The sequence below is a fragment of the Pongo pygmaeus genome, chromosome 3, assembly GCF_028885625.2.
Source record: "Pongo pygmaeus isolate AG05252 chromosome 3, NHGRI_mPonPyg2-v2.0_pri, whole genome shotgun sequence".
In the NCBI taxonomy this organism is placed as follows: Eukaryota; Metazoa; Chordata; class Mammalia; order Primates; family Hominidae; genus Pongo; species Pongo pygmaeus.
The window spans coordinates 187,599,951-187,627,750 of record NC_072376.2 but is presented as its reverse complement, the minus strand read 5'-3'; the positions used below and the strand labels follow the sequence as shown (position 1 = coordinate 187,627,750).

At 33.8% G+C, this 27,800-nt stretch overlaps 1 protein-coding gene across 12 annotated transcripts in view; it reads right to left on the bottom strand.

Moving 5' to 3' along the window:
• Positions 1–4,819: 4,819 nt before the first annotated feature.
• CEP44 (centrosomal protein 44) overlaps positions 4,820–27,800 on the bottom strand; it is a 32,385-nt gene continuing 9,404 nt past the window's right edge. For 5 of the 12 annotated variants that reach the window (XM_054485203.2, XM_054485198.2, XM_054485200.2 and 2 more), the window contains 11 exons: positions 24,134–24,230; positions 23,285–23,423; positions 20,314–20,461; positions 18,603–18,749; positions 18,083–18,205; positions 13,629–13,799; positions 12,443–12,649; positions 11,633–11,708; positions 6,405–6,529; positions 6,128–6,165; positions 4,820–5,358 (listed from right to left, as the gene is read on the bottom strand). In XM_054485203.2, coding sequence (XP_054341178.1) covers positions 5,310–5,358; positions 6,128–6,165; positions 6,405–6,529; positions 11,633–11,708; positions 12,443–12,649; positions 13,629–13,799; positions 18,083–18,205; positions 18,603–18,749; positions 20,314–20,461; positions 23,285–23,373 — 1,173 coding nt within the window. In that variant the 5' untranslated portion in view covers positions 23,374–23,423; positions 24,134–24,230 and the 3' untranslated portion in view covers positions 4,820–5,309. The remainder of the gene's footprint in view (positions 5,359–6,127; positions 6,166–6,404; positions 6,530–11,632; positions 11,709–12,442; positions 12,650–13,628; positions 13,800–18,082; positions 18,206–18,602; positions 18,750–20,313; positions 20,462–23,284; positions 23,424–24,133; positions 24,231–27,800) is intronic. The other 7 variants (XM_054485202.2, XM_054485201.2, XM_063664294.1 and 4 more) reach the window with 3 other exon arrangements.

Here is a 27,800-nt window from a genome sequence, read left to right as displayed (position 1 = left end):
GGGCACTAAAGCAGCAAAGAGACAGAAGTAGATAATTTGGCCTCTACAGTTGAGAAAAGCTTTTCCAAGAAAGGTATTGGGTCTTTGAGGATAAGCAGAAACTTGCCAGATGAAAGGAAAAGTCATTCTAGACAAAAGAAACGCTGTTTGAAAGCACACTTTTAAGAGAGTTCTGTGTATTTATATTCTCTATAGAATTGTGAGGTCACTGGAAACAAAGACTTCAAAGAAAAAGGCCTTTGCTGTCCAGCATAAAAAGCTGGGCTCTACTCATTAGTAATAGGAGAAACACAAAGATACATTTTTAGCAGCAACATGGCATAATCAATTAAAAAAAAATACACTTTCGTATTGGTGTGGATACACTCAAGGAGGCAAGATCAGTGAACAGTGCAAGCAAAGAATGAGAAACCTTGAATACAGTGGTAATGGGAATGTATGAAATAATATAAAGGACTGTACAGTATAAATAACAGGGCTTAGGCAGGGGATGGACTAGTAGTAGTAGTAGTAGTAATCTTTGAGTGACAGTCTACGTACTGTTTTTGATAGTGAAGTGTGGCAGAATATGCCACCACAAAATATGCCACTTGGCATAGGATTATTTTGAGCTAAAGGCACTTGAAAATCAGCAGTTGCAAAAGAGACACTGCCCTCCTGGCACCAGGAAAAAAGAAGTATCACTGAAGGGAGAAAACTTCCATGTGAAAGATGCCCTCCTTGTACAAGGAGAGAAGAAACATTCTTGCTATCAGAGATGAGTGGAGGTGGAGAAAAACCCGTACAAACAGTCCCTGTTAAAATAACTTACCTTCCTTTAGCCTCTTCATACATTTTAGTTACTTTTCCACAATTGCTGCTCTTCGTTCAACCTACTACACAAGCATTTAGGTTTTGCCACTTCTTTGGATGTTCATTTTCCTATGGGGGCTCCCATGCACATGGGAAAATCCGTTTGTCTCCTGCTAATTTATCTTATGTCAATTCAATTCTCAGGCCTAGCCAGAGACCCTAAGATGGTAAAGTTTTGCCTCCCATACAATAGCAAAGGGCAGGCAAACAAAATATCCTCCACCTTACGAGGACTTATAGAAGGTAATGCTTTCTCATCAAAGTGGGGAATGGCAAAAATGAAAAAAAAAAAAAAAAAAAAAAGGTGAGCCAGTCATGGGTCTAAAAATGATCAATCTTTACTATAATTCAAATTAATAGAGTTTTACAATTGTAATTACAAATAACTATTCCATAGCTTATTTTAAAACATTTTTTCATAAATATCCTAACAGAGATACAGTCTTTGAAAAGCTCAGAAGTTTCAGAGACAAGATAACCAACACAGAAATACTGTTGATGGGGAGCCTGGAAAGGAGATCTACCTGGGGCAAACATTACTGGGAAACTGCAAAAGTAAATCTATAGGGACTGCCAAGAGACATAAGAAACACGTACAGAATTCTGTTGCATTGTCACAAGTGCCTCTCAGGGTTTCAACAACAGATGAAGAGCTACATCTCATGATTTAATAAGTTGATTTGCACTCCAAGTACATAACAACTTAAGTGAACTGAAGGACTGAAACAAATTAGGAACTATTCCAAAATATTCAGCCTTCTCATCACTCTAATTCCCTGACTGTTCAACTTTCCTGTGATTCTCTACTTTTTTTCTTACCACCCATCCCTCTAACATAAAATTAAAATAATTTATACATTTGGGATACTTACTGAATAAGTCCTATGTTTAATATTTTACATTTAAATGATTAAAAAAGCAAAATCAAATTAAATTTTTACTAGTGATTTAGTGGACTTCACTGAGAAAAAAAAAAACCAAACCATATATATATATATATATATATATATATATATATATATATATATACTCCTAATTCCCACAAGTATTAGGAATAAACATAAGTCATAATAAAATTAATATGAATTTTTAAAAATTTCCTCTTCAAAAATAAATTTGCATGTTCTGAATGTGCTACTGCTGTCAGTGCTGTACTGACTTTCCAGTTTTCTTCTCTGAGTGGGATAAGAAACCTGCCATTTTCACTAGGAACATTAAAACTCAAGAGACACAACAATTAAAGCTTTAATTTTGTAGTTTAATGTTTCATACTACCTCTACTTCACCTTCTTTATATCCTTCAGTTTCAAAGAAAGGAGACAAACCTGGGGACTGTTAAAAAGTAAAAACCAAAGCTACAATGTTATCTGAGCTCAAAAAGTGTTGTAGTTTATAAAATTGAGAAGGTTGTATTAATTTTTATGCTTCCCGAAGTGTGTATCAATTATATAAAGTTATGAGTAATGAATGGCATGAAACAAAGTCCCAATATTTTCAAGTTTTATTTTTAAAATATATTACAACATCACATTAGAAACAGTAGAGGAAAACAAGCAAACATGATAGAATTACTTTTTTCCAACTCAATAGTACTTAGCTTTACCTAGAATTTTCATATAGCTGACGCTAACTTCTTCTGAACCCTTTCTGACTAGTATTTTACCTTATGTATTCTTTACAGTATTTCCATATACTCTTTACCTAGGCCTATTCAGAGCATAACATAGACAGGGCAGCACAAGCAACTGACACCTTTGTTGGTAGTACAGTGTTTTTTCATCCAGTTTATGAGAGAATGAAAAGAATGAAAGTGAAAATTTTACTTAACTTAGGGTTATGTAGCTCCAGGTAATCTCTTCAGAACTTCCCTGCTTCACCTTCTCAAGTTAATCAACAGTGGCTAGTTTATGACTAGAAACCACTTACCCAATTGCCTAAACAAAAAAACTTTTTAAAATAACAATTTGCTGATCTGTCCAATAACTCCAATAAAGTTGAATTTGCTTTATTTTTCCAAAAATTATGTTGTCTAGATAAAGACTCTTTGTAAGTGTAAATGTACGATATATTGAGTTGATTTTTAGTCTATTAGAGAGTTGTTAGACAAGTTATTAAAGTTTAAGAAAATTTGGATTCTAAATTTCCACCTGATAACATATACGAAATATTTTATATTTTCAATATATACTTATACTTTGCACACTGTATATAAACTAGGAGATTAGAAATGTTTTAACTCCTTTCACTGTGTGTATATCTGCACTATATAAAGAAAAAAAGAAAGGGCAGAAAGAGACTTAACTTTTTTTCTATCTTCCATAAGAAAACTTCAAAAATGTTTCTTTCTAAAATTGAGTTTTTCAAAAGGGAAAAAATATTATCCTGTTTGATGGGAAATCACTTGTTTTAATAAAAGGTAAAATACTGGCATGTTAACCACAAGGTGGTGCTATAATTCCATGCTGGTACTGATATTTTAGGAGTTAATCGATACAGTAGTTTTTTCCCTTATAATTATAACCTCTTAACCTCTTAATTTTTATAAATGTACTTCTCTCACAATTGAAAAAAATTAAAGCTAACATGCTTCATTAATTCTGGAAATATTTACTGAAACTCTGTTAAATTCAAAATTGTATGTTTCTGTAGGCTATCATTTTAAAGTTCTGATGACCAAATATTTATTAGAATACTAAAAATGTGGCCAAGCATGGTGACTCACCCATGGAATCTTAGCACTTTGGGACGTCCAGGTGGGCAGGTAGCTTTAGCTCACGAGTTCGAGAACAGACTGGGCAACATGGTGAAACCCTGTCTCTACAAAAATACAAAAATTAGCCAGGCATGACGGTACAGGCCTATAGTCCCAGCTACTCAGGAGGCTGAGGCACAAGAATCTGCTTGAACTCGGGAGGCAGAAGGTGCAGTGAGCCGAGATCACGCCAGTGCACTCCAGCCTGGGCAACAGAGTGAGACCCTGTTTCAAAAAGAAAAAAAAAAAAAAAAAGGGAATTCTAAAAATGTTTTCTTAAAAGTGATTTCTTACACTGTTTCAAATTCACAAACACAAAAAAAAATTTAAGTGATTTCTACTCATATAACAATATTTTATATTTGACAGTGTAATATAGAATTATACATATATACCATAAATAGATGAATAAAATGTAATCAGATGGTCCACATAATAATAAAAAAAAAACTCTTTTTCCTTCCGAATAACGAAGTCAATTTTCTTGAGGATTTTCTGGTATTACTGCTACACTTTTATCTACAAGTTTTAAAAAAGATAATTCATATAGTAATATTAAAAATAAATTTCATTTTTCCATTGATTTAACTTCAGCTAAGACTTCTCTCCAAAAAATGTGTAACTTTTCATCATTAAAAAAACAAAACACAACACCTCACTGTCTATCTTTTAACGTTGGCTAGAATGGCTACATTCTCTTTCTGTTATACTGGTCTTAAAAAGTGTTACACCACCAGGTGTGATGGCTCACGCCTGTAATCCCAGCACTTTGGGAGGCCAAGGCGGGCAGATCACCTGAGGTCAGGAGTTCGAGACCAGCCTGACCAACATGGAGAAACCCCAACTCTAATAAAAATACAAAATTAGCTGGGCATGGTGGTGCATGCCTGTAATCCCAGCTACTCAGGAGGCTGAGGCACAAGAATTGCTTGAACCCGGTAGGCAGAGGTTGCGGTGAGCCAAGATTGTGCTATTGCACTCCAGCCTGGGCAACAACAGCGAAACTCCATCCCCCCCCCAAAAAAAATTATACAATAGAGCATACTAAAACGTTCAACACATTTCTCATGGTGAACCTTGAGACCATAGTCCTCTTGGTCTAAACTTGAGGACCATAGTCCTCCAGCCTGTTTCCCAGTACAAAAGGAGAATCTTAACCTTAATTTCTCCGTGTTAATTGGAAAGGTATTGATGTTTTTGACCAAGCATGAAATAGCTGTCTTTTTGTTTTATTTAATTTTCAATGAGCATTTTTAACTGTTCATTATAACTTATTCATTAGTACAGATGCCAAGATGGTATATATGAGAGCCTCTTGGGTATAATACACAAGTCCCATTTGGAATGTTTCCAACAGGATGTAAACCATAGTCCTCAAGCCTGTGCTTTAAAAAACATTACTTAGCACACTGCCAACAAATGTCAACACAGAAATACAGTGCTGTAATGACTTCACTCTGTAAGAGAAATATACTGGAACATGAGTTTTTCCTAAAAAAAAAAAAAAAAAAGTGACACAAGGTAAAGCAGTATAATCATTGCTCAAAAATATTAAAAGATTTATTTAATAATGAATGCAAAAATTCATATACCAAATGGAATCCAAATTGTCAAAAATTGCAGTATATTAAAATTATATAAAGAATTCTTAAAATATACAATATATATAGTAACCAAAGTCCTAGAAAAGTTCATGTAGAAAATCCTACAAGTAGTGATTTGGACATTTCAGTAACTCTGCAGTTTCTTCAAACCTGAAATACAATAAATAATATATTAAGTAAATCAATACTTCATAATAAAGCATAGCATTTTAGTTGTTGAAATTATGCTTTTTAGCCTAAAATAAATTTGAATATTTTTCTTATCTATAAGTACAGTTACTATGAATAAACTTAAGTATGGCCAGAGGGAAGACAAAGAGGAGTCAATTCTGAGTCTTGTATTCTTGGAGTGTAAGTTAAGTACTTTTTGCATTTCAAAATAATATTATAATTTTCTATAGTAATAGGCTGCATAATCATCTTATATGCAATTTCATTTCGTATTTCCTTTGAACTGCTCTTTAGAAAAATCACATCATTTGTACTAGACAAAAACATCATTTTTAGTATCTTATCAATAACTTGCCGAAAAACACCAGTGATATTTTCACAACACTGAAAATGTCTCCAAACCATCCATCCACATATATTATTTAATATTTTGATAAATCAGTTATCAAAAATAGATAATACTCTTGATTAGTTACCAACCAAAAATATCTTTGTACTCTATCTGCAGTTAATTCCATTAACAATTCCAACAAGTTTTAAATCCCTTGTTGGAAACTAAAACAGTGACTCATCTCACAAACACATAACTGTAGGTGGATTTATTATCCAGCGGAGTCCTGAAGGAAATTCCACACCTGATTCAGAGACCTTTAAGGTTTGAAACACACATGCACATTCTATATATACTGTAATCCAATACAATTCCCTATAGAGAAATGAATTTCTGTTGCCCCTTTCTGTTACTTACATTTTTTTCATCCTTTCCATTTTCTGGATTGTTGTTTCCTTTAATTTAAAAAGCAACAAATTTAGATGATTTCTCAAAGTAAACCATCATCAAAGATGGACCGAGAATGTACAAAACACAGTTTGAAACATTGCATTAAGTACTGTTTACTTATGAAAGAATTTTGAGAGACTAAGATTTGGTTTTGCTATTTTTCTTGCCAGCAATAGTTACAACTAAAACTAACGCTTGCTTGTTTTCCTAATTTAGAAAGGAAATAATCTAAGCATTTTCTTACCTCCGAAATCTCATTCAAACCACAGTAATTAACGGTAGAGGCTCTGGGAGTTGAATCTGATGATGCTGTACTATAGCCAGAGGACAGAGGAATACTTGCTGGCCTCTCTACTTTGCTTTTTCTGTCTGTGAAGAAATTAAGTTTTAGATTCCCTTTTCCTTTCACAAAAAGAGTGAAATATCTAAAAACATTATTTACAGATGGAAGAAAAACATACTATTTTAATTAAAAATGGCTAGCGGTATAGATCAAAGAGTTTTTAGTCTCTTTTAAGGTAACAGCTTTCATATGGAGATCTAGATGTTAAAAACTGCCCAATAAAAATTACAAAAGGCAGTATTATTATCATGATAGCAATCAGTTTGAATAAACAGGTAAGTTAATAATTTATTTTAAAATATAACCTATTGAATCAATCATGTATATTCTTTTCTTAAAATGGTGATATTTACATTAAATAATTAGTATCCATGAATTTGTCATGATGCTTTTATTCAGCAACATTTAGGCATTTCACAAATTTTTTTACTACTGTTCTGTGGCAAGTGACAACTATTATTATAAATGACCATATATATCTTTTAAAAATCAAGAAACATTCTAACTTGATTTGACACATATGAAAATAAGTAATGCAAAAATTTAAGATCCACAGATTTCTTTTTCTAAAAAACTGAAAAACTTAACATTTCAAATATCCTGATAATATTAATTTGACAAAATGATGGCATCTCCCCTACAAAAATATCAATTAGAGAAGATTACGGATAATGTAATAAATCCTGCAAACCCTGTGTTTTAGTCAGAATACATTTGGCTGCAAAAGCAATGCAAAAAAAAAATTAGACACCCATTTAAACTGGTTCACATAAAGAGAGCTTTATTGTAAGCCTATATAGACAACCTTAATTGGGGAACAAACTGTTACCACTGAGAACTGAAACAACTAGAAGACTAATTTTCATCTCTCATAAAGCCACAGTCTCTTTTGCCTACTTCTGCTATTTGCTCCATTCCTCCACTCTTCTCTGTAGAATGGCGTTCTCTGCTGACTCATCAGCATAAACTTCCACCACATGGCCAGCCCAGCCCAGGCTCAATATCATTTGACTAACTAACTCGTTCGTGGTGTCCTAATTCCAAATGCTAAGAGAGAGAATGTAATTTGACTCATCACACTTTGAGCTGGTATTCTCTGGGTCAGGTGTCTACTCTTAATCCAATTAGCTAAGCCTGGAGGTCAAGATTACAGGGTATAATTCTGAAGACTACCTAAACCCAGATCTTTTAGTAGGAGCTATGGACAAGAGGTTATTTTAAGAAATAATTTGAAATTAGGCAGGAACTATATCTACTATGCACTAAATCTTGGACTTTTTTCTGTGGGTACAGATAGTTGTCCTGAACATTTCTTTCATCTTTCCAAAAAGAGGAGGGAGTCCTAGGAAAAGGAAACAGGTCAGGGAAGACAGATAAAGGGTGAAGCAATGTCTCTCTTTGTCTTCCACTTTGGGGTCCAGACTTTGCGGTGTCTAACCTTATTCAAGAGTGTGCCTCATGGTGGGAGAAAGCTGGTATTTGGCAGGCTGGCAGGCTATTCATAGTTATTCCTACAGAGGATACCAGAGGTTACAGAGTGGACCATTACAGAACACCAACTATATTTAATAGCCAGATCAGTTAAGTGCACATTAATTTCTATAATTTTTCTTATTGCTATCCTGAACCTTTAGTAAAGCCTTACTTGTTTAAACATTAATAGTTTCTTAGCTGTGCTATAGGGGATTGAGAAAAGATTGGTAACTGAGTTCAGGTTGGAAAGGAATGGGGAAAGGCAATGGCCACTGACACAAGGACCCTGACACCAGTTGTTATGTACTTCAGTAGTGACTGCTAAGAAGTCTCTGTAAAGTCCCTTTCTACTTCTAAGGGTATGGGGGTATGGGACATGAAATCTTCTACCCAACTCTTACCATGTAACAATTAATTTTTCACTGCCATCTTTGGAGGCTTACCACCTTATTCCACTAAGGGAATCAGTAGGGTCCTTTACCATTTAATAATTTGTAAGCCAATACTTCTAAATCAAGGACCAATGTATGTATCCAATGATTTCTAAATATTCTGTCTTAAGGATTTCATACATAATTTATTATACTCAAAAGTGAACTCATTATTTCTCCCAAACCTTCTCCTCTTCCTGAATTTTTTATTTTATTAAAGAGTAACAATCACCTACCCAATCACATGAGCCAAACACAAGTAGTCAGTCTTAACTTCCTTACTTTCCTTCACCCTTTTTGTATCTATCAGGAATCAAGGCGTATCAATTTTAACATCTAAATTTCTCCCAAATAAATCACCTGCTCTTTATCCTCACTATCATTGCCTTAGTAGAGACCCTCATTATTATTCTGAAATAATGACTATTAAAATTCTCTTCAAATTATCCTTGCCTATCTTACTTTCCTAACAAATCACTATTCTGCTTTGATGATAATCTTTGTGAAACACAAATCTGAGAATATTAGCCTTGCTGAACATCTTCCTACGACTCTGGGATAAACTCCATGACTTGATCTTTCTACTCTTCTGCTACAGCTTCCTTCAGGTGCTCACATGTACCCTTCCTGCTAGTCACACAGGAACAAACCACACTCTTCTGTGGTGCCATACCTTTCTTTTTTTTTTTTTTTTCCCCTCTAAGGGAAAAAAGGCACAAAACAAAGCGAAACAAACAAGCAAACAAAAAAGGAGCACTAACAGTTGGTGCCCTGTCTGGCAATTAACACCTAAACTACTGTACCCTCTAGTGAATATAAATAATTTCATGAAAAATAACATCACATGAGGTCACTTCATTAGCATAATGAAACAACACGCCCAAAACCACTATTCATGTCCGAACATAGACAAAACAAGGGCACCATGTAACCACATAAATGAGCAGATATAGCCCCCCTTGCTTAACATGAGTACTTATTTTATGCTAAAAATTTCATTCTTACCATCAATCATCAAATTGCTCCTGCTCCCTGACAGCACCCGTAGCCCTTGCTTCCTCAAACCCTCTCCAAAATTATCCAACACAAGTCCAATCCTTAAAAGCCCCTGCTAATTCACTCTTACCAAGACATTAAGGTGGCTTACAATTCCCCATGGAACACTGTATTCCTGAAAAAGGCAAAACAAATCTGGAACCTCACAAAAACTATTACTGATTTAATATGATCCTAAACCCAGAGTAGTAAATTATTGCTCTCTGCCTCCAAATGAAATCAAACCCTATTTCCAAGTAGCATGTATAAGGTATAATGTGTAAGTCTTTATAAACTTGAGTCTTTTAATTAATCTAGATCAGATCATAAACTCTATGAGACCAGGTATTCACCCTAATCATAATCATTTCAGATAGTGGCCTGTTAATTACTTTCAGTCCTGGCACAGTTGTTGAAATTTAGCTATGTGAACCCGGACATGGTAACTCACACCTGTAATCCCGGTACTTTGAGAAGCAGAGATGGGAGGATTGCTTGAGCCCAGGAGTTCAAGACCAGCCTGAGCAACATAGCAAGACCTCGTTTTACTAAAAACAATACGTAAATAAATAAAAAATTATCCAGGTGTGGTGGCACGCACCTGTAGTCCCAGCTACTCAGGAGGCTGAGACAGGAGGATCACTTTAAGCCAAGGAGTTAACGTCTAGGAGACTGCAGTGAGCTATGACTGCATCACTGCACTCCAGCCTGAGCAACAGAGTAAGACCACCCTTATCTCAAAAAAATTAAAAAAAAAAAAAAACAAAAAAAACTTAGCCATGCGTTTTCTAAATAGGTTAAAGGTATATTCTATAATCATGTCATTAAAAAAATAAGCCTGAGCATGCAAAATCAAACTTGAAAAAGGCAATGTTTTGCAAATCACAAGCATTCAATATTCTCTCAGTGAATAAATATTTAAACTCTACTATATGCAAATACTGGTGATAAAAGCACCGACATACTTTCTGTGTGCTAGACACGCAGATCATAAGATAAAGTTTTGACTCTCAAGGATCTTACACTCAAGCATTAACATTTGTTGAATAGATATATGAATGGATAAATAAAACAGGCAACATTTTACCAAATCTGAAATCTGCAGCCTATAATAAATTTAGTTGCCTTAAATAGCATCTCAAATAATTATATTTAATAAGCTAATCACTGAAATTGTTCTTTGTGCAATGATATTGATATGTGCTCCAAATATGCAGTGGTCAAGAAAAAACTTCAGATCAGTTGCCTGGATTCAAATTTGATCTACCATTCAATAACTGTGTGACCTTTGTTGTAGTTACTTAATTTTGCTGTACTTCAGTTTCCTCAACTGTAAAATATAAAAATAGTACTTATCTTGCATGGTTACTTCAAGAATTAAATGAGTTAATATAGTAGTTAGAATCGTGCCAGGCACACTGTTAGTGCTAGAATACATATTGTTATTTTATTGTTACACATATAGTAGAGCTGAAAGATTTTATAATGTTAACAATCCACAGATATTAAAAATTTAACTTAATGATGAATTCTCAATTGGACAAAACATCTCTTCTATAGATATGATTTAATCACAGATATGGCACAAAATTTAGATCTTTTAAAAATATAACAATCAAAAAAAACAAAGCTGTCACTGAAAAACAGAAATCTTATACTTGCTGCTCAGTTACACTAAGCAAAATATCAGTAGCCTAGTAAAGTGACCAGGAAAAGACCTGTCCTAATATCAGATCTTTCCCATTTTATCATTATCAGTGAACTATTCACATGGAAGAGGTTTGCAATACTTTATAGATACTGACAAATGTGTTCTCTTCTCTTACATATTATTATTTACATATGAGAAAGCTACTACCTACCCAAGCTTAAATTTAAAAACTTGGAGGCCAATTTTAATATTCTAGAGCACTTGATTATTCTCGAATGATTAAAACAGTAAAATATCTCTAAAAATTTTCAATTTTGTACACTGAAATTTATTCGCCCACTATGTTATGTGAAATAAGTAGGCTGGCTTGTTAGGCAATTCTTGGCTTTAGTAGTCTGTAGGTTCATTATTTTATTTGTTCTAGGAGCTCTGCAATTTCTAAACAATAAAGCTTAAGAATATTAAAATTACCAAATACCTATAACAATCACTTTTCTGAAAACTCATCATACCAATTCTCATAGTATTTACAAACTTACGAGGATTCAGAAGGTCCATGTCGCTACAAGAAGCGTAGTCTTCACTAACTTCATTAAACTCTATAAATTCATCATTCTGGAATAACACAGTTAAATATTTAGAATGAAATAAAAAGAAAAACCCTCTCATTTTATATTCTTAATACTGAGCATAAAATATAAAGGTAGCATGATAAATGTTTAAATATTTTTAATTTTTTATTAAAGCAATACATACACTGTATATTCCTACATATAAGAAATGTTTTGAATATGGAAGCAGATAGCAAGCTACTTGAATCTATCAACTTCACTTTCTAGGAAGGAAAGACAGACCAGAAATTGAAATCCCAAGTAAAAAAAACAAATTTATCAGATTTGATAAGGCAATGGTAAATTTGGTAACTATTCTATGAAATTCACAATATGATTGAAGTAAATGAGTGAAAAAAAGATAGGAAGAGTTATCAATATCTTCTGTATCTTTTCTACCCTATGAAAATAGGTCATTTGTACTATTAAAAGATATAAAATAATTTTAAGCTTTTCATAATATCTATCATATTCTTACCTCATTTTAAGTTCTTCAAGTATTATTAACATCTGTAAAGGCTCAACTGACAAGTTTTTCAGATTATCTTATTCAATGAAGAGAGAAACAACAGCCACAACAAACAGGCTATATTTAAACAGAACTTCATTCTAACTAGACATTTTCTCATTATTCAAATATTCTCATATTTAGCATTTCCAAAAAAATACACATACAACAATCAAAGAAATACTTTGTTATATCTGAGATATTTTATAAATGTTAAAGGAGGAAAATACCTTTTTAGACAAAAGCATTTCTGTTTCAAGTAGAGTGACACGACTAAGAAGATTATTCCAGGTGTTTTCATCTACCATCACTTTTCCTTTCATTTTTTGTTCCAAACAGTCTAACCTTTTCTCTATCAAAGTCAGTTTCTTAAGCTTTTCTTGGCATTCAGCAAGCATAGTCTGTAGTGCAGTAATCTCAGGATTAACATTTACATCCTAAAAAGGTTAGAGAGATTAAAAATAAAATTAAACAAACTGAAATTTCTTTAAAATTAATGTATTCTCACTTCCACAGTGTTATCTCAATAGTTAGGAGAGTCGGTCCTGCTTGAGATTTAAGAGAGCTATCTCTGGATGGAGACTACTTGGCCACTTAAACTAGTTCTGAGATTTATGATCTTGATGCCTCCATTTCCTCATTAAAAAAAAAAAAAAGAGATGAGAGCAGTATCTATTTCATATGATTCTTCTGATAATGAGTTAATTTGCATGATTCTCTTAATACCAGCTAGTAAAATAAAACTATTATTAACTAGCTTCTTGAAACAACACTTAGCACAAAGCTAAGAGGAAACAACACTTAGTGCATTGAGATTGTTCGGTTTGCCATATAACAGGAAGTAGGTCCAATGGCCATCTGGTAGTTTTTGTAAGTGCCAACGGTATATTGATATACTGAGATATATAGAAGTCACAAGACATAGAAACATAGAAAAAGAAGTTTTAGCAGAAACAGTAGAGATCAGACATATTGGGGTCTGTGGCAATTAAGAGTAATAGAAATGGTTAAGAGAGAGAAAATAACAGCAAGGACCCAGAAAGGAAAATGAATAGGCAATAAAGTGCCAATCTTTTCCATTCACCAATAAAGAAAATAGGTGGTAGAGAACCTCCACTATGCAAAGTAGCGTATCTCTATGTCTCACTAAATTGTAGATTCCTTAAAGCCAAGTACCATATCTTATTCTACTTTGCATCACCCCAACACTTAGCCCAGCACCCTACACATATGCAGCAAATATTTGTTGAATTATTTTAGTAAGACTTATTGACACTTAAGTAACTGTAACATAGGTAAAACGTCATGATTAATAATTCAAAAGGCTAGAAATATTCCAAAGTTTAGAGGCTGAAATAATTACACATATTTAAGTAAAAAATACTGGCATCTATTTAAAAAGTCCAAAGTTGTTACCTGTTGCTCAGCCTTGATTTCAGGAACCTTTACTTCAGGCATCTTTATTTCAGTAGCATTTAAGTCAGACACATCAACTGCTTCATTAACACCTGTTATTGGACTTAATGTATCCTCAGAAATGTCAACATTATCTTCATTATACAAGTGACGAATCACCACAGCTTTCTTCTGCATAGAGAAAAATATGTAAGAAATACTTCAATGTTTTCCTCCCACAATTATTTATTTTTTAACTTTTAAGTTCAGGGGTCCATGTGCAGGTTTGTTACACAAGTAAATGTGTGTCATGGGGGTTTGTTGTGCAGATTATTTCATCACCCAGGTATTAATCCCAGTACCCATTGGTCATTTTTCCTGAACCTCCTCCTACCCCCCACTCTCTGAAAGGCTCCAATGTGTTTTGTTTCCCTCTATGTGTCCATGCGATCTCATCATTTAGCTCCCACTTACAAGTGAGAACAAGCGGTATTTGGTTTTCTGTTTCTGCATTAGTATGCTAAGGATAAGGGCCTCCAGCTCCATCCATGTCCCTGCAAAGGACATCATCCCATTATTTTTTATGGCTACAGAGTATTCCATAGTGTATATGTACCACATCTTCTTTATCTGCTCTATCATTGATGGGCATTTAGGTTGATTCCATGTCTTTGCTATTGTGAACAGTGCTGCAATGAACATATGCAAGCGTCTTTACAACAGAACAATTTATATTCCCTTAAGTATATACCAAGTAACGGGATTGCTGGGTCAAATGGTCTTTAGGTCTTTGAGGAATTGCCACATTGTCTTCCACAGTGGTTGAACTAATTTACACTCCCACCAACAGTGTATAAGTGTGCCTTTTTTTTCACAACCTCACGAGCATCTGTTATTTTTTGACTTTTTAATAGAGAAGCGTGAGATGGTATCTCATTGTGGTTATGATTTGCATTTTTCTAATGATCAGTGATGTTGAGTTTTTTTCATATGATTACTGGCTGTATGTATACCTTCTTTTGAGAAGCAGATGTTCATATCCTTTGTCCACTTTTTAATTAGGTTGTTTTTTTCTTGTAAATTTGTTTAAGTTCTTTATGGATGCTAGATACTAGGCCTTTGTCAGACACAAGTTTGCAAAAATTTTCTCCCACTCCGGAGGGTGTCTGTTTACTTTGCTGATAGTTTCTTTTGCTGTGTAGAAGCTCTTTAGTTCAAATAGATCCCATTTGTCAACTTTTGCTTTTGTTGGAATTGCCTTTGGCATTTTCGTCATGAAATCATTGCCCACACCTATGTCCTGAATGGTATTGCTTAGGTTGTCTTCCGGGTTTTTATAGTTTTGGGTTTTACATTTAAGTCTTTAATCCATCTTGAGTTGATTTTTGTATATGGTGTAAGGAAAGGGTCTACTTTCAATCTTCTGCATATGGCTACCCAGTTATCACAGCACCATTTACTGACTAGGGAATCCTTTCCCCATTGCTTGTTTTCATCAGGTTTGTTGAAGATCTGATAGTTATAGGTGTGTGGTCTTATTTCTGGGTTCTCTATTCTCTTCCATTGGTCTATGTGTTTGTTCTGGTACTAGTACCATGATGTTTTGGTTACTGTAGCCCTGTAGTATAGTTTGAAGTTGGGTAGCATGATCCCTCCAGCTTTGTTCTTTCTCCTTAGGATTGCCTTGGCTATTTGGGTCCTTTTTGGTTTCATAGAAATTTTAAAGTAGTTTTCTTTAGTTCTCTGAAGAATGTCAATGGTAGTTTAATGGGAGTAGCATTGAATCTATAAATTGCTTTGGGCAGTATGGTCATTTTAACAATACTGATTCTTCCTATCCATGAGCATGGAATGTTTTTCCATTTGTTTGTGTCATCTCTGATTTCTTTGAGCAGTGGTTTATAGTTTTACTTGTAGAGCTCTTTCGCCTCCCTTGTTAGCTAGATTCCTAGGTATTTTATTCTTTTTGTGGCAATTTTGAATGAGAGTTTGTTTGTGATTTGGTTCTCAGCTTGACTGTTGTTGGTATATAAGAATGCTAGCAATTTTTGCACATTGATTTTGTATCTCAAGACTTTGCTGAAGTTGCTTATCAGCTTAAGAAGCTTTTGGCCTGAGAAGATCCTCCTACAATTATTTTAAACATACACACAGCAATTTTGCAAAAGGAACACCAATCTTTAAAAATTAAAAAAAGTTTAAGTTATCACATATAATGTATATATCAAAATATTACCATTACTAACATTACCAATAATTTATGTGTGATGATAAAATTGGGGTTATGACTTTTAAAACAATTCTTACATTTTAGGACAAGCGCTGAAATATTTATTAAATTATGTCTGAGATTTGATTTAAAATAAAGACAAAACAAGATTAGCAGAGTTGATAAATTGCTGAAACTGGATGATGGGTATGTTTGTAAATGTTTGAAATGTTCCATAATAAAAAGTTATTTTTAAAAAAGATTGCCGAATAATTCACTTATAAATAATCAAAAACTGGCTCTATGAGTAGGGCTCATTACAATTTTTCTATTAAACAAACTGCAATTTATTAGACCTTCAGCTAACAATTCAAACCTAATAATGACAACGAAAAAGTCCTGACAAAAAAAGCAATAGGTCACGGTATGCATTTACCTAGAAATCCTCTACCTGCTTCCTATTCTACAGTTTGCATACACACTATAAAAACATATGTGACTCAGAAGCACAAATAAGCATACTATATAAGGCACTGGGATAGGAGACAATTTGCTTTAATATTGACTCAACTTTTGCTTGGAAACAAAGAAATGTACTTGTAGACTCTCTCTTTTCTAAATCTGAGAACTTTTAATACTTATTCAAATTTCTGATAAAGATCTGATATACATTTTAATAGATAACAAAGAAAACTTTGCTTTAAGACAATTAAAAATAAGTCTAATGTTTTGAAGTTTACATTTTTCTTAGCTAGGACAATTTAGACTGTCCCCTCAACTCTCATACTGAAATAGAAGATTGAAAAGCACATTATATCAATAAATAATTAATAAGTGCTCACAGTGTACCTAATCCTGTGCTAAGCAAAATGAAGGTACCAAAAATCAGTACAAGAAAATCCCTGTTTATATATGTTCCTTCTAGTTGAGGAAGAATACAAGATATAAGTCATTTAACAGTTACAAAATAATAAATAAAACTAACAAGAGTTTGATGAGTTAGAGATGCAAGTGTACAAAAACTATATGCACTTATTCAAAAATGGCGGCTCTGTATCATTCTTTATATTGTCCTCATTACCTACAGCAAAACAGGCACATTAAAAAGAAGTGGCATAAGAACCTTTTCTTACAATAAAATTTCACTGTTTTAAGGTATAAAGGAATAAACATATATTTTTTTGAGATGGAGTCTCGCTCCGTCACCCAGCCTGGACTGCAGTAGTACGATCTCGGCTCACTGGAACCTCTGCCTCCAGGGTTCAAGCGATTCTCCTGCCTCAGCCTCTCAAGTAGCTGGGGCTACAGGCACCAGCTACCACGCCTAGCTAATTTTTGTATTTTTAGTAGAAACGGGGTTTCACCATGTTGGTCAGGCTGGTTTGAACTCCTGACTTTAGGTGATCCACCCGGCCTCCCAAAGTGCTGGGATTACAGGCGTGAGCTACTGCGCCAGGCCCAAGAATAAATTTTTAAAATAGATTCTGTTTACATAACTCATCTATTTTGGATTAGGGCAGAAATAATACTCTAGATTATACTTCAGTCAGAAAGTATTCACATCCTTTACTTAATTATACCATTGATAATTCATCTGATATTCTATCATTCAATCAGAAAGAGTTTTCTCCAGATGGAAGACAGCTGAAAATATATTAATAAATAATATTTTAGCTCAAATCTCCCTTAGTGATAGAAACACTGTAGCTCTAAGTGCATTAGATTCAATTTGCCACAGCTGCTCAAAGCAGATAATGGCAGAAAAATTATCTTTCAAGAAAGAGAAAATATTCAAAATATTAACGGAAAACCAGATTCTACGTGTAGGGACTACAAATTATTGGATAATTCATACTTGGTTACAGAAATACAATGTACATAAATGAATGATTATAACCTATCACTACTGCTAATGTAGGCTCTTCATATGTTCCCATGTTTTAGGAAGACCAGAACACAATTAAGAGCAAATGTAGATAACTGCATAAGATAATCTTCCTAAATCACTACTCTTCTGTTTAGGAAATCAGGCAGAATTAGAAATTAGAAATATAAAGAGAACACCTATTTAATTTTATATTTCTATCCTATTGTTATAACTTCAGGCATACTGCCCAAAAATATATGACATGCACTGTTAAAAATCCCTACACTCCAATATCTAACTAGAATGTTTCATCAGGTGCCACTCAGAAAAGTGAAAACTGTATATTGGATTAATTAGATAACTCTTAAACAATATGATATTTTCTTTGTGGTTGCATACCTTTCCTGAAGCCATAAACCTGCCACTGATATCAACGCCAACAGCCTCTGCAGATATTTTCTCAGTGCTCAAAGGAGGTTCTGACTTACCAGAACTGATTTTCTTTCTTTGTTGTGATGGAATCTAAAAAAAAAGGTATTAGTCAAAATAACAAATTCTGTGTGAAAGCCTAATTATATATTAAAATTCCATTAACATTTAAATTTTCATATATGAAATATAACTGACAAATAATGAGACTCTAATGAGACTACATGACTTTTAAAAACTAAGAAGTAACGAAAATGTATTATATTTGAACTATTAGTTTAACACTAGGAGTTCCCAGTCACAGGTGTATAAAACAAGAGAGTAGTATTTAAAATAAACAACAAGCTTTATAAGGTTACTCAAATCTTTGAATAATACAGTAATTACACTATGAAATAATTTGCTGTCTAGGGTATTGATTTTATACATTAAACTACTAAGCCATCTATTAATAGCATACATCAGCATTAAAATCTATTCATAAAACTACCTTCTGAAGACTGCTTAATTCCTTGTGCTTTTTCATCACACAATTCAAAATATCACAAACAATTTGGATTTTCCATTCTGCAAACCCACATTGGATAAACTGCTTTTTTGTCAAAATTGGTTTATAATTAAATTGATCACGAAGAAGCTGCAGAGGAAACAGATTGTTGTAATAATTGGGAGCAATTTATTTCTAAAATTCCAAATGATAATGCCCACCTGGTCAGGGGAATAATGGCCACCTTTGAGAGGACAAGGAAAACCAAGCCATTAACTAAAGAGTACTAAAGTAATTCATAGGGCTGGTGTAAGTCATGATCCAGTAAGACACGTATCAGGTGGAAAACAGGTAGCAAAGGATACGCTGGAGAACAGCTGTCTGTCCAGAGAGACGGAAATATATAGTCAATCACCAGAAAGTTTAAATATCTTCACAGACATTAGAAAAACTCCTTAGTTCACTAGAATACCATACCAGAGTCAGAAACTATAGTTCTATTTGTTTATAACTCTTCCACTATGTGATTTTTGGATAAGTCAGTAGGCCTTTTGGTCTCAATTTTTCATTTGTAAAATGAAAAAAACACTAGATCAGTAGTTTCCTAAATCTACTCTGTGGCGCTCTAGAATTTCTTAAAAGTGCCTCTTAGGCTTCCATGGATGTTTTCTGGGATCAAAAGCAAGAAAGAGAAAGATTAAACAGAGACTACATATAAAAGCTCCCATTTCATTGACTGCAACTCTGCTTTTTTTAAAAGACTATTTGACGCTGGGTGCAGTGGCTCATGCCTGTAATGCCAGCACTTTGGGAGGCCAAGGTGGGCAGAGCACAAGGTCAGCAGATCGAGACCATCCTGGCCAACATGGTGAAACCCTCTCTACTAAAATACAAAAAATTAGCCAGGCATGGTGGTGCATGCCTGTAGTCCCAGCTACTCGGAAGGTTGAGGCAGGGGAACTGCTTGAACCCAGGAGACAGAGACTGCAGTGAGCCTAGATCGTGACACTGCACTCCAGCCTGGTGACAGAGCAAGACTCAGTCTCCAAAAAAAAAAAAAAAAAAAGACTACATTTGATAAGTGGGTTTTACCATTAAAAACTAACTTTAATATAAACCACAGTACTTAAGCAAAAATTAATGATAAAAGCAGGGTTTTAAAAAAATCAAATACAAGATTAAATTCAGTATATACATAGTACGAGTATAAATACATAGTACAAGTATAAATACAAGTATAAATACATATAGTACAAGTATAAATACTAGGGTAGATACAATATAAGACATGCTCTCAGACCTCAAAGAATATATCAGTTTAATAAAAAAAGAATATGTCAGTAATAGTTCCTTCTTACAAACAACTAAATTAACATATAATTCTAAAAAACTATAAGTTTTATTGAATATAATTACATTATTCTCTAATTTCTGCCAGTATACCAAATTTTACTAAAATTTGATTAAAAAGGCCAAACAACAGCCAACAACAAATATTTACCAGTTGCTGTATTTATTAGAATAGGTAACATTCAAAAAGCAAACATGAATTGCATCTTGATTTCAATAGGGACTACATTTAAATGAGATAAATACAAATGAAAATATCCTGTCAACTGTATATGCTGCATATATTTAAGAAGTTATGGCTAAATCATTAATTTTTTAAAATCATTCAATGACTAATAGTTATTGTTTCATAAACTCAAAATACCTTATAGACAGCATCTATAAAGCGCAAGTCATTTTTCGCTATGAGCTCTACATTGGATTCCATTATAAGTTCTGTAACATAAGGTGAGTATGAGGTAAAAGAATAGCTGATGATGGGCAAAGATGCTGCTGGGTCTCCCTTTATCAAACTGTTAGGAAAAAAAGAAAAATATTTTTAATAAGCATTTAATAAGCATAATTCCACAAAGTTGGATAATCAAGAAAATATTAGAAATGTTTATAATAATTTAAAACTTAACACTATAGCTATAATAATTAGGTGATACATGTGACCTTCTAGATTCCATTCCCCATTCTAAACCAGTCTAGCCAGACTACTATGAAATACCACTGTTCATGTGCTCAAAAAACTTACTATAGGTCTCTAGTACCAACTATTTACCATTGATTTTCCAAAGCTTAGTCTTACGTGATCTACTCCATTTTCTACTACTAATAAAAGCAATGTACCATCTTACAAAATTGAAGTACACTTTATGGTTTTGCAAACACTTGTTCTATTACCTCCTTTGCTCTCTACCACAAACTTCCAAAGGTAAATATTATGAATTCTAAGTTACAGATGAGGAAGATGGGGTGGGAAAAAGCATGAACTGTGACTTGGCTGACCAGTCTATTACTTTTCACTTACTGCTCCTTCTAAATCGTACATTATTACCTATGCTAATTCCACCAGTCTAGAAAGGTATCCCACTCTTCTTTGCTTATCCAATTGTTATTTATTTTTTATGAATCATTCATCAAATCTCAAGCTTCCCATGAAGCTTTCCTCAACTTTCTGATCTATACTGATCTCTCCAAGAAAGACTCCCAGGCTACTCAGTATCTGCTGTGTCATTATCTGTCTGGTAGTGTTTCGTGTCTTCTTATTTTCTCAATGTGAAGTACCTTCACTGATTTTCCCACAACAAAGCACAGTTACATTTGTTCAATTGCAGTATTTTGTACTTATATAAAACATAAATGTTTTTCAAAAAATTCAAGATGTTCACATAAACATCCCCATCTCCACCCAAATTTTTAGTTAAGACAGAGAACAAATACATGATGATAGCACTGCATTTTGTTGTACTGGACAAATATGAATTATTTCTTGTATGTTTCTTTAAAATACTATTCCACCCAATTAGAAAACTGCTCTGGCAATCTTGTCTATCTGAACACAGTCCAAAAACAGGAAATGAAAAAAAAAAACACCTTTGAACAGCAAAATCTGTCCATTTATGCACACTATACATAGATGACAGCCAGCCCCACATTTAACACTTATGTTAAACAATTTCAAAAACCTTGATTATCTAGTTCCTAAGGACTTAGCATATTAGAAACAGTAAGAAAAACAGATACCAACACAAAAAAACAGCAAATGGCCAGAAAACATAACACATGTGAAAAAGTGGAAAAAAGAATCAAAATGAGGGGGGTGTTGTGTGTGTACCTACATGTGTGTGGCAGGGAGACTAGCAATCTGAGTGCCTCTATGGAAGAAGCAAGCAGCATTTCAAATCTCAATAGACCCTGCAGATTTTAGTATGTTATATAATAATCTAAAAATTATTGTTCTTAATGATGCTTTTGGGTAATAAGAAAATTAAATGTTTAAACACTGTATTTAGAAAACAAGAGAATACTGGTATATTTTAGAATTATTCCTATTTAAAACATCTTTTAAAATGTTGACACTTAAAATGGCAAGGAGAAAACTTGGCTACTCAAACTGGTTAAACCCCTGCAAGTTCTGGACGGTCAGGATTTTCATGTTTTGAGGAATCAAGATGATTCTTACATACATGGATTACATCTGTTTCATACCTTCTGCCTCTCACATATAATGCCTATAATAACAGCAATTAGAGCTAAACTTTCTCCTTACTCTCCTCTCTATCCTTTCACTTTCAGCCTTCTCTTGAGTTACCTCTCCCTAGTGTAACCTCAAGAGTTATTAGAATATCCATTCTTGTATGCATATCCATTCTTATATGTAAAGCCCATTACTGAAGGATTCTACTTAGTAGTTGGTTTAACCAAGTTTCCCTCTACTCTTGAACATCTAACTTGGACTTGTCCCTGGACACTCATTCATTCAATAAATGTCTAATCAACTCCTAATATGTGCCATGCATAATTCTAGATGGGGGGATTCCACAGTGAAAACAAAAAACAAAGTCCAAGACTTCAGCTTACATTCTAGTAAGCTGAAGGGAAACATTTAACCAATCCATCAATTAATCAATAATAACAGGTTAAGGGTAAGTGATATGAAGAAACAGAATTATGAAGGGATACAGAATGACTGCAGTACCATATTATATAGGCATGAATATAGGAAAATGTATGTTGCCATATTCTAAAAACGTTAAGTCATAGTTGCAAAATGGGAGCTAAAGTGAAAGGTTCAAAGTGGGGTCTGTTAAATGGGAGAGCTTAAGAGCAATCTTCAGGTTGCCATACACAAAAAAATCTACTAACTAGAATATTCCATATGAAAAAGAACACTTGCCTTAAACGTATAAAATCTTTCCTCCATAAAAGAATAAACAAATAAATGACAAGAAATGACTGACAAGAAATGGCAACAATCTCTTCTTATTCTGGATATATTTAACTGTAAGAAATATCATCCAACTGAATATGAGAGAGTGGTAGATTATACAAATAATGAAATCTATTATACCTCTATGAGTTTAAAAGTTGTACAGAGATTATACCTTATGCAGATAAATACTGTGCTTCTAAACAGTTTTAAATCTTTTAAGTTGGAATTCTTCATTAGTTCATACTTAGAAATAAACTCCTGTAATTCCCTGCTTTCTCAAATATTTTAATCATTTCAAGGCAGATTTAAATAGGATCCAGGTAAAATCTGATTTTTCTCAGGTAGTCCCCCATGTTAAATATTATCTCAAATCACTAGCAAGAAGAATACAATTAAGTTTGATATTATAGCTTACCCTACACAGTCCACCTCTTCAGGATAATTTAGCAAGCGGAGCACCTGTTCTAGGTTCCGTAAGCTTCTTTTTAAGTCACCTGTTGCCATTATTTAACATCAGATTCAGCTCCAACTCTTGAAATAGTCTAATTTTTCACCTGAAAATAGAAATCCATGAAATATTGGTTAAGTCTCTGTATTTCTGAAGCTTCTTGATTCTATTTTGTTCATATCTCCTATTGGCACTTACCATATTTATCTTACCCTAGCTCTTTTTCCCCTAGCTTCTTCTCTATTACTCAAGTTCTACTTTGTAACTACTATAAGTTCCTGAATATAGGGTAAGTGTCTCCCCTACCCTCCTACATGTTTTCCTTCCAAAAAAAAAAGTGTGCCTTATATTCATCTTATTATAATGTATCTTATATGACACTTGCCCAAATAGTTTTTTTTTTAAGCATAAAGCATCAGTTGAGAAGACACATCAACTTGGAATAACATCCATCAATGACTCTTTTAGATGCTTATAGAAGCTACATAACACAATCAATAAAAAATGGAGACAAATAAATTTAGCGCAGATTTAATCAGAATCACAGGGCTCTGATCTCACATAGTTGCCAAAAAGATACCTTTCCTAAAAACTAAAAATACATTTTAAAAATGCAGGGTTCACTTGGATAAATATGACAGATTAAATGCATGTTACCTTCCTTTCCATTTTCTAAAGACCACTAAAATGAAAGTAAATAATTAAAAATCATATATACCCACCAGGACAAAAAGAACTATAGGAGATTTCACATGACAAAACAGGTATCCACAAAATTTTGGAAAACAAAAAGCAAATGAATAAGGGATAACCAACCTAGCAGAGCACAGACTGGCCAATGCCATCTGCCTAATATTTAGGAGGAAACCAACTGAAGCAAGATAGGTTCACAAATCAGGTGCACTTGATGCTTCTGAAAGACAAAGGGGTAAGTCCAGGGGGCTGAAATAAGAATGATTATTTGAAAGTCTACATAAGAAGCAGCTAACCCTAGAATTTATTTTCCCTCCCGCCTCCTATCCCTACACACATAACTTGCTCAGCAAGGCAACTACCTCTCACCTTCCCTGGAAAGAGAAAAGAGCTTTACACTCTAAAGAAATTGAATCAAGGAGGCACCAAATTTGGAAACATCAGGCAAGGCAAACAATACAGAAGGAAGTGTTAGAAGGCAGAAAGAAGTATTAATGAAAACACACACACACACACACACACACACACACACAGTAATAAAGTTCCTTCCTATATCTCAGCCTCAAGAAGCTGTTAGACTTATATCCTCTGTGACAACAGACTATCAGGTTCTATGCCAGAGAAGGTGGATGGACCTAGAGAAAAAGTATCACATTTCTGACATTTGAGGAAAATCCCCATTGAAAAGGGCAGGGTCTTGCCCAATAAACCTGCAGCAAACTCACTCATTGATAAGCCCTAACCAGGCACCTTTTTTTCTTAGAGACTCATGTTTAAAACCGAATATATGCTCAAAGGTCAATAACTATTAGAGGGAAGCTTCAGTATGAAAAGTATATATAAATACCTTAAACAAAATAAGCAGAGAAGAAAAATTCGGTGGAAATAGAGATAATACAGAGAAAAAATTTCAAAATGAAGCTTTCCATTCTCAATGAGATTAGAAAAAAAATTAAAACCTAAAACCAGAATAGAAGGATATAAAAAATATTAAGCTTGTGAGAATGTAAAATGAGCCAGAGATCGTTAAAGTGGACCAAAAATAAGATCTAACTACCTGTTGTCTATAAGAAATCCATTTTGTTTATAAGATTAAAAGTAAATGGATAGGGAAAAATATACCATGCTAACATTAATCAAAAGAAAGCAGAAACAGTTATATTAATCTCAGACAGCAGACTTTATAATAAGGAAAGTTATTAGGGACAAAGGGTCATTACATAAAGACAAAGGACTTAATTCTCCCTGAAAATATAACAATCTTTAATGTATATGCACCTGACAACACAATGTCAAGATATATGAAACAAAAACTGACAGAACCACAAGGAGAAATATACAAATCCCCTATTTTAGTTGGAGACTTCAACACTCCTCTATCAGAAATAGATCCAGCAGGCAAAAAAAAAAAAAAAAAAAAAAAAAAAATCAGTAAGGACAAACAATATTATCTATCAACTGGATATAATGAATATTTGTAGACTACTTCATCAAACAACAATAGAATACATATTCTTCTCAATTTCACATGGAACATCCACCAAGATAGACTATCTTTGGGGTCATAAGGCATACCTTAACATTTTTAAAAAGTAGAAATCATACAATGTCTGCTTTTAGACCACAATGAATTTAAATAGAAATCAACAATAGAATTGAAAATGATGGCAAAAATAAAAATTTAAATAAGACAAGTTTGAGGAGATAATTATAGTTACACAATGGATGAAAAGACACAAAAGTGGAATAGAAATTATAAGAAAATTAGAGGACCAAACCGAAAGGTTCAACATCTCATGAACGAGAGAAAATGAGGGAGGAAATTGTGAAATAATACAAAAACACCTCTTAAGGCTGAATGTCATGATTTTCTAGATTGAAAGAACACAATGAGTGATCAACACAAGAAGTGAAACAAAACTCACACCAAGATATATCACTGTGACATTTCATAAAGTAAAAGAGAAGTTTTGAAAAACATCCAACAAGGCAAGAAAAGATCACATAGGAAGAATATCAAAATAGCATCAAACTTTCAATAGCAATGTTAGAAGCTAAAGGATACAGAAACATTATCTTCAAAATCCTGAGAGGAATTACTTATAATCTTGAATTCTATACTCAACCAAGGTATCAAATACCACACCCAGTAGATTTACTCTAGGTATGCAGGGGCTTAGTACAACATTCTAAAAATCAATATAAGCCACATTAGCACGTCACAGAAGGCAAATCATGTATTATCAACGGATGTAGAAAAAGCACTTGAAAAAAACCTAACACCCATCCATAATAAATACTCTCAGCAAACTAGGAATAGAGGGAAACTCCCTCAACTTAATTGGGAAAATACCTAGAATTCTGAAACAAACAATACAATTAAAAAATAGGCAAAAGATGTTAACAGATATCTCACTAAAGAGGATATGTGGATTGTAAATAATATGAAAAGAGGCTCAAAATCATTTATCATTACAGATTTGCAAATTAAACCAAAATACCACTACACACCTATTAGAATGGCCATAAAGCCTACAAAAAAAACCAACAGCTAACACCACACTTAAGGCTGAGAAACTGTATACTTCCCCCAAAGACTGGGAATTACACAAGGATGTCCTATCTCCCCACTCCTATTCAACAGTGTTCCAGAAGTCCTAGCTAGCGAAACGAGGCAAGCAAAGGAAATAAAATACCCTAGGAAGAAAGGAATAAAGTGGTCTTCATTTGCAAAAGGCATGATTGTTTATGTAGGAAATGCTAAAGAATTAACAACAAAAAAAACCCCTAAAAGTAAAAAGTGAGTATAGCAAAGTCACAGTATATAAGGTTAATATACAAAAGTCAAATGTTTTCCTATATACTGGCAATAAATAATTAGAATGAAATATAAAACTAAAAACACCATTATCATAGCACAAAAAACACTTCTAAGTCTAACAAAATATGTACATGATCTGTATGTGACAAATTACAAAACTATGAAAGAAATCAAAGAAGGTTTTAGCTAGAAAAGGATAGTGGAACAGGACATCCCCAGCCCTTGTCCTTCACAGAAACACCAATTTAGCAACCATCTATGTATAAAAGTGCCCTGATGGGTCCAAGTAGAAGGCTGTGACATCCTTCTAGAGTCCAAGACTGATAGAAGCTATTGTGAGAAGGCAGAATCATGCCTCAGTAGCAGGCATGTGACGACAGAACTGGCTCCAGACCCAGCAGCAGCCTCATCAGCATGTGGGCTTCAACTCACCTGTCCAAGGTCCCACAGGAAGACTTGTTTGTCTGGGAACCCAGAAGGAACCACACCCACCCAAGCCCCAGTAACAGGCCCACAACCGCAGACCTGATTTTGAACATGTAAGCAGACCCACAACCTGGCTCCACCTAAGTGACTGTGGTTTGGAAGTCAGTCTCATCAAGAGACCCAGCAGGAGAAGATCTTTATCTACTGAAATCACTCTGTGAAGTACAGAAGTGGTAACTGCTCCTTCAAACGTACAGACACCAATGAAAGACTCAAAGGATTATGAGTAAATACAACATGCCAAAGGAAACCAATAAGGTTACAGAAACTGACTATAACAAGATGAAGATCCATGATCTGCTTGACAAAGAATTTAAAACAATCATCTTAAAGCTCAATGAGCTACAAAAACAAACAAACAAATAAACAAACCCAGATAGAAAATAAAATAAAAATCAGGAAAACAATACATGAACAAAAAGTTCAATAATGGAGAAGCATAAAAAAGAACCAAACAGAAATCCTAGAGCTGAAGGATACAAT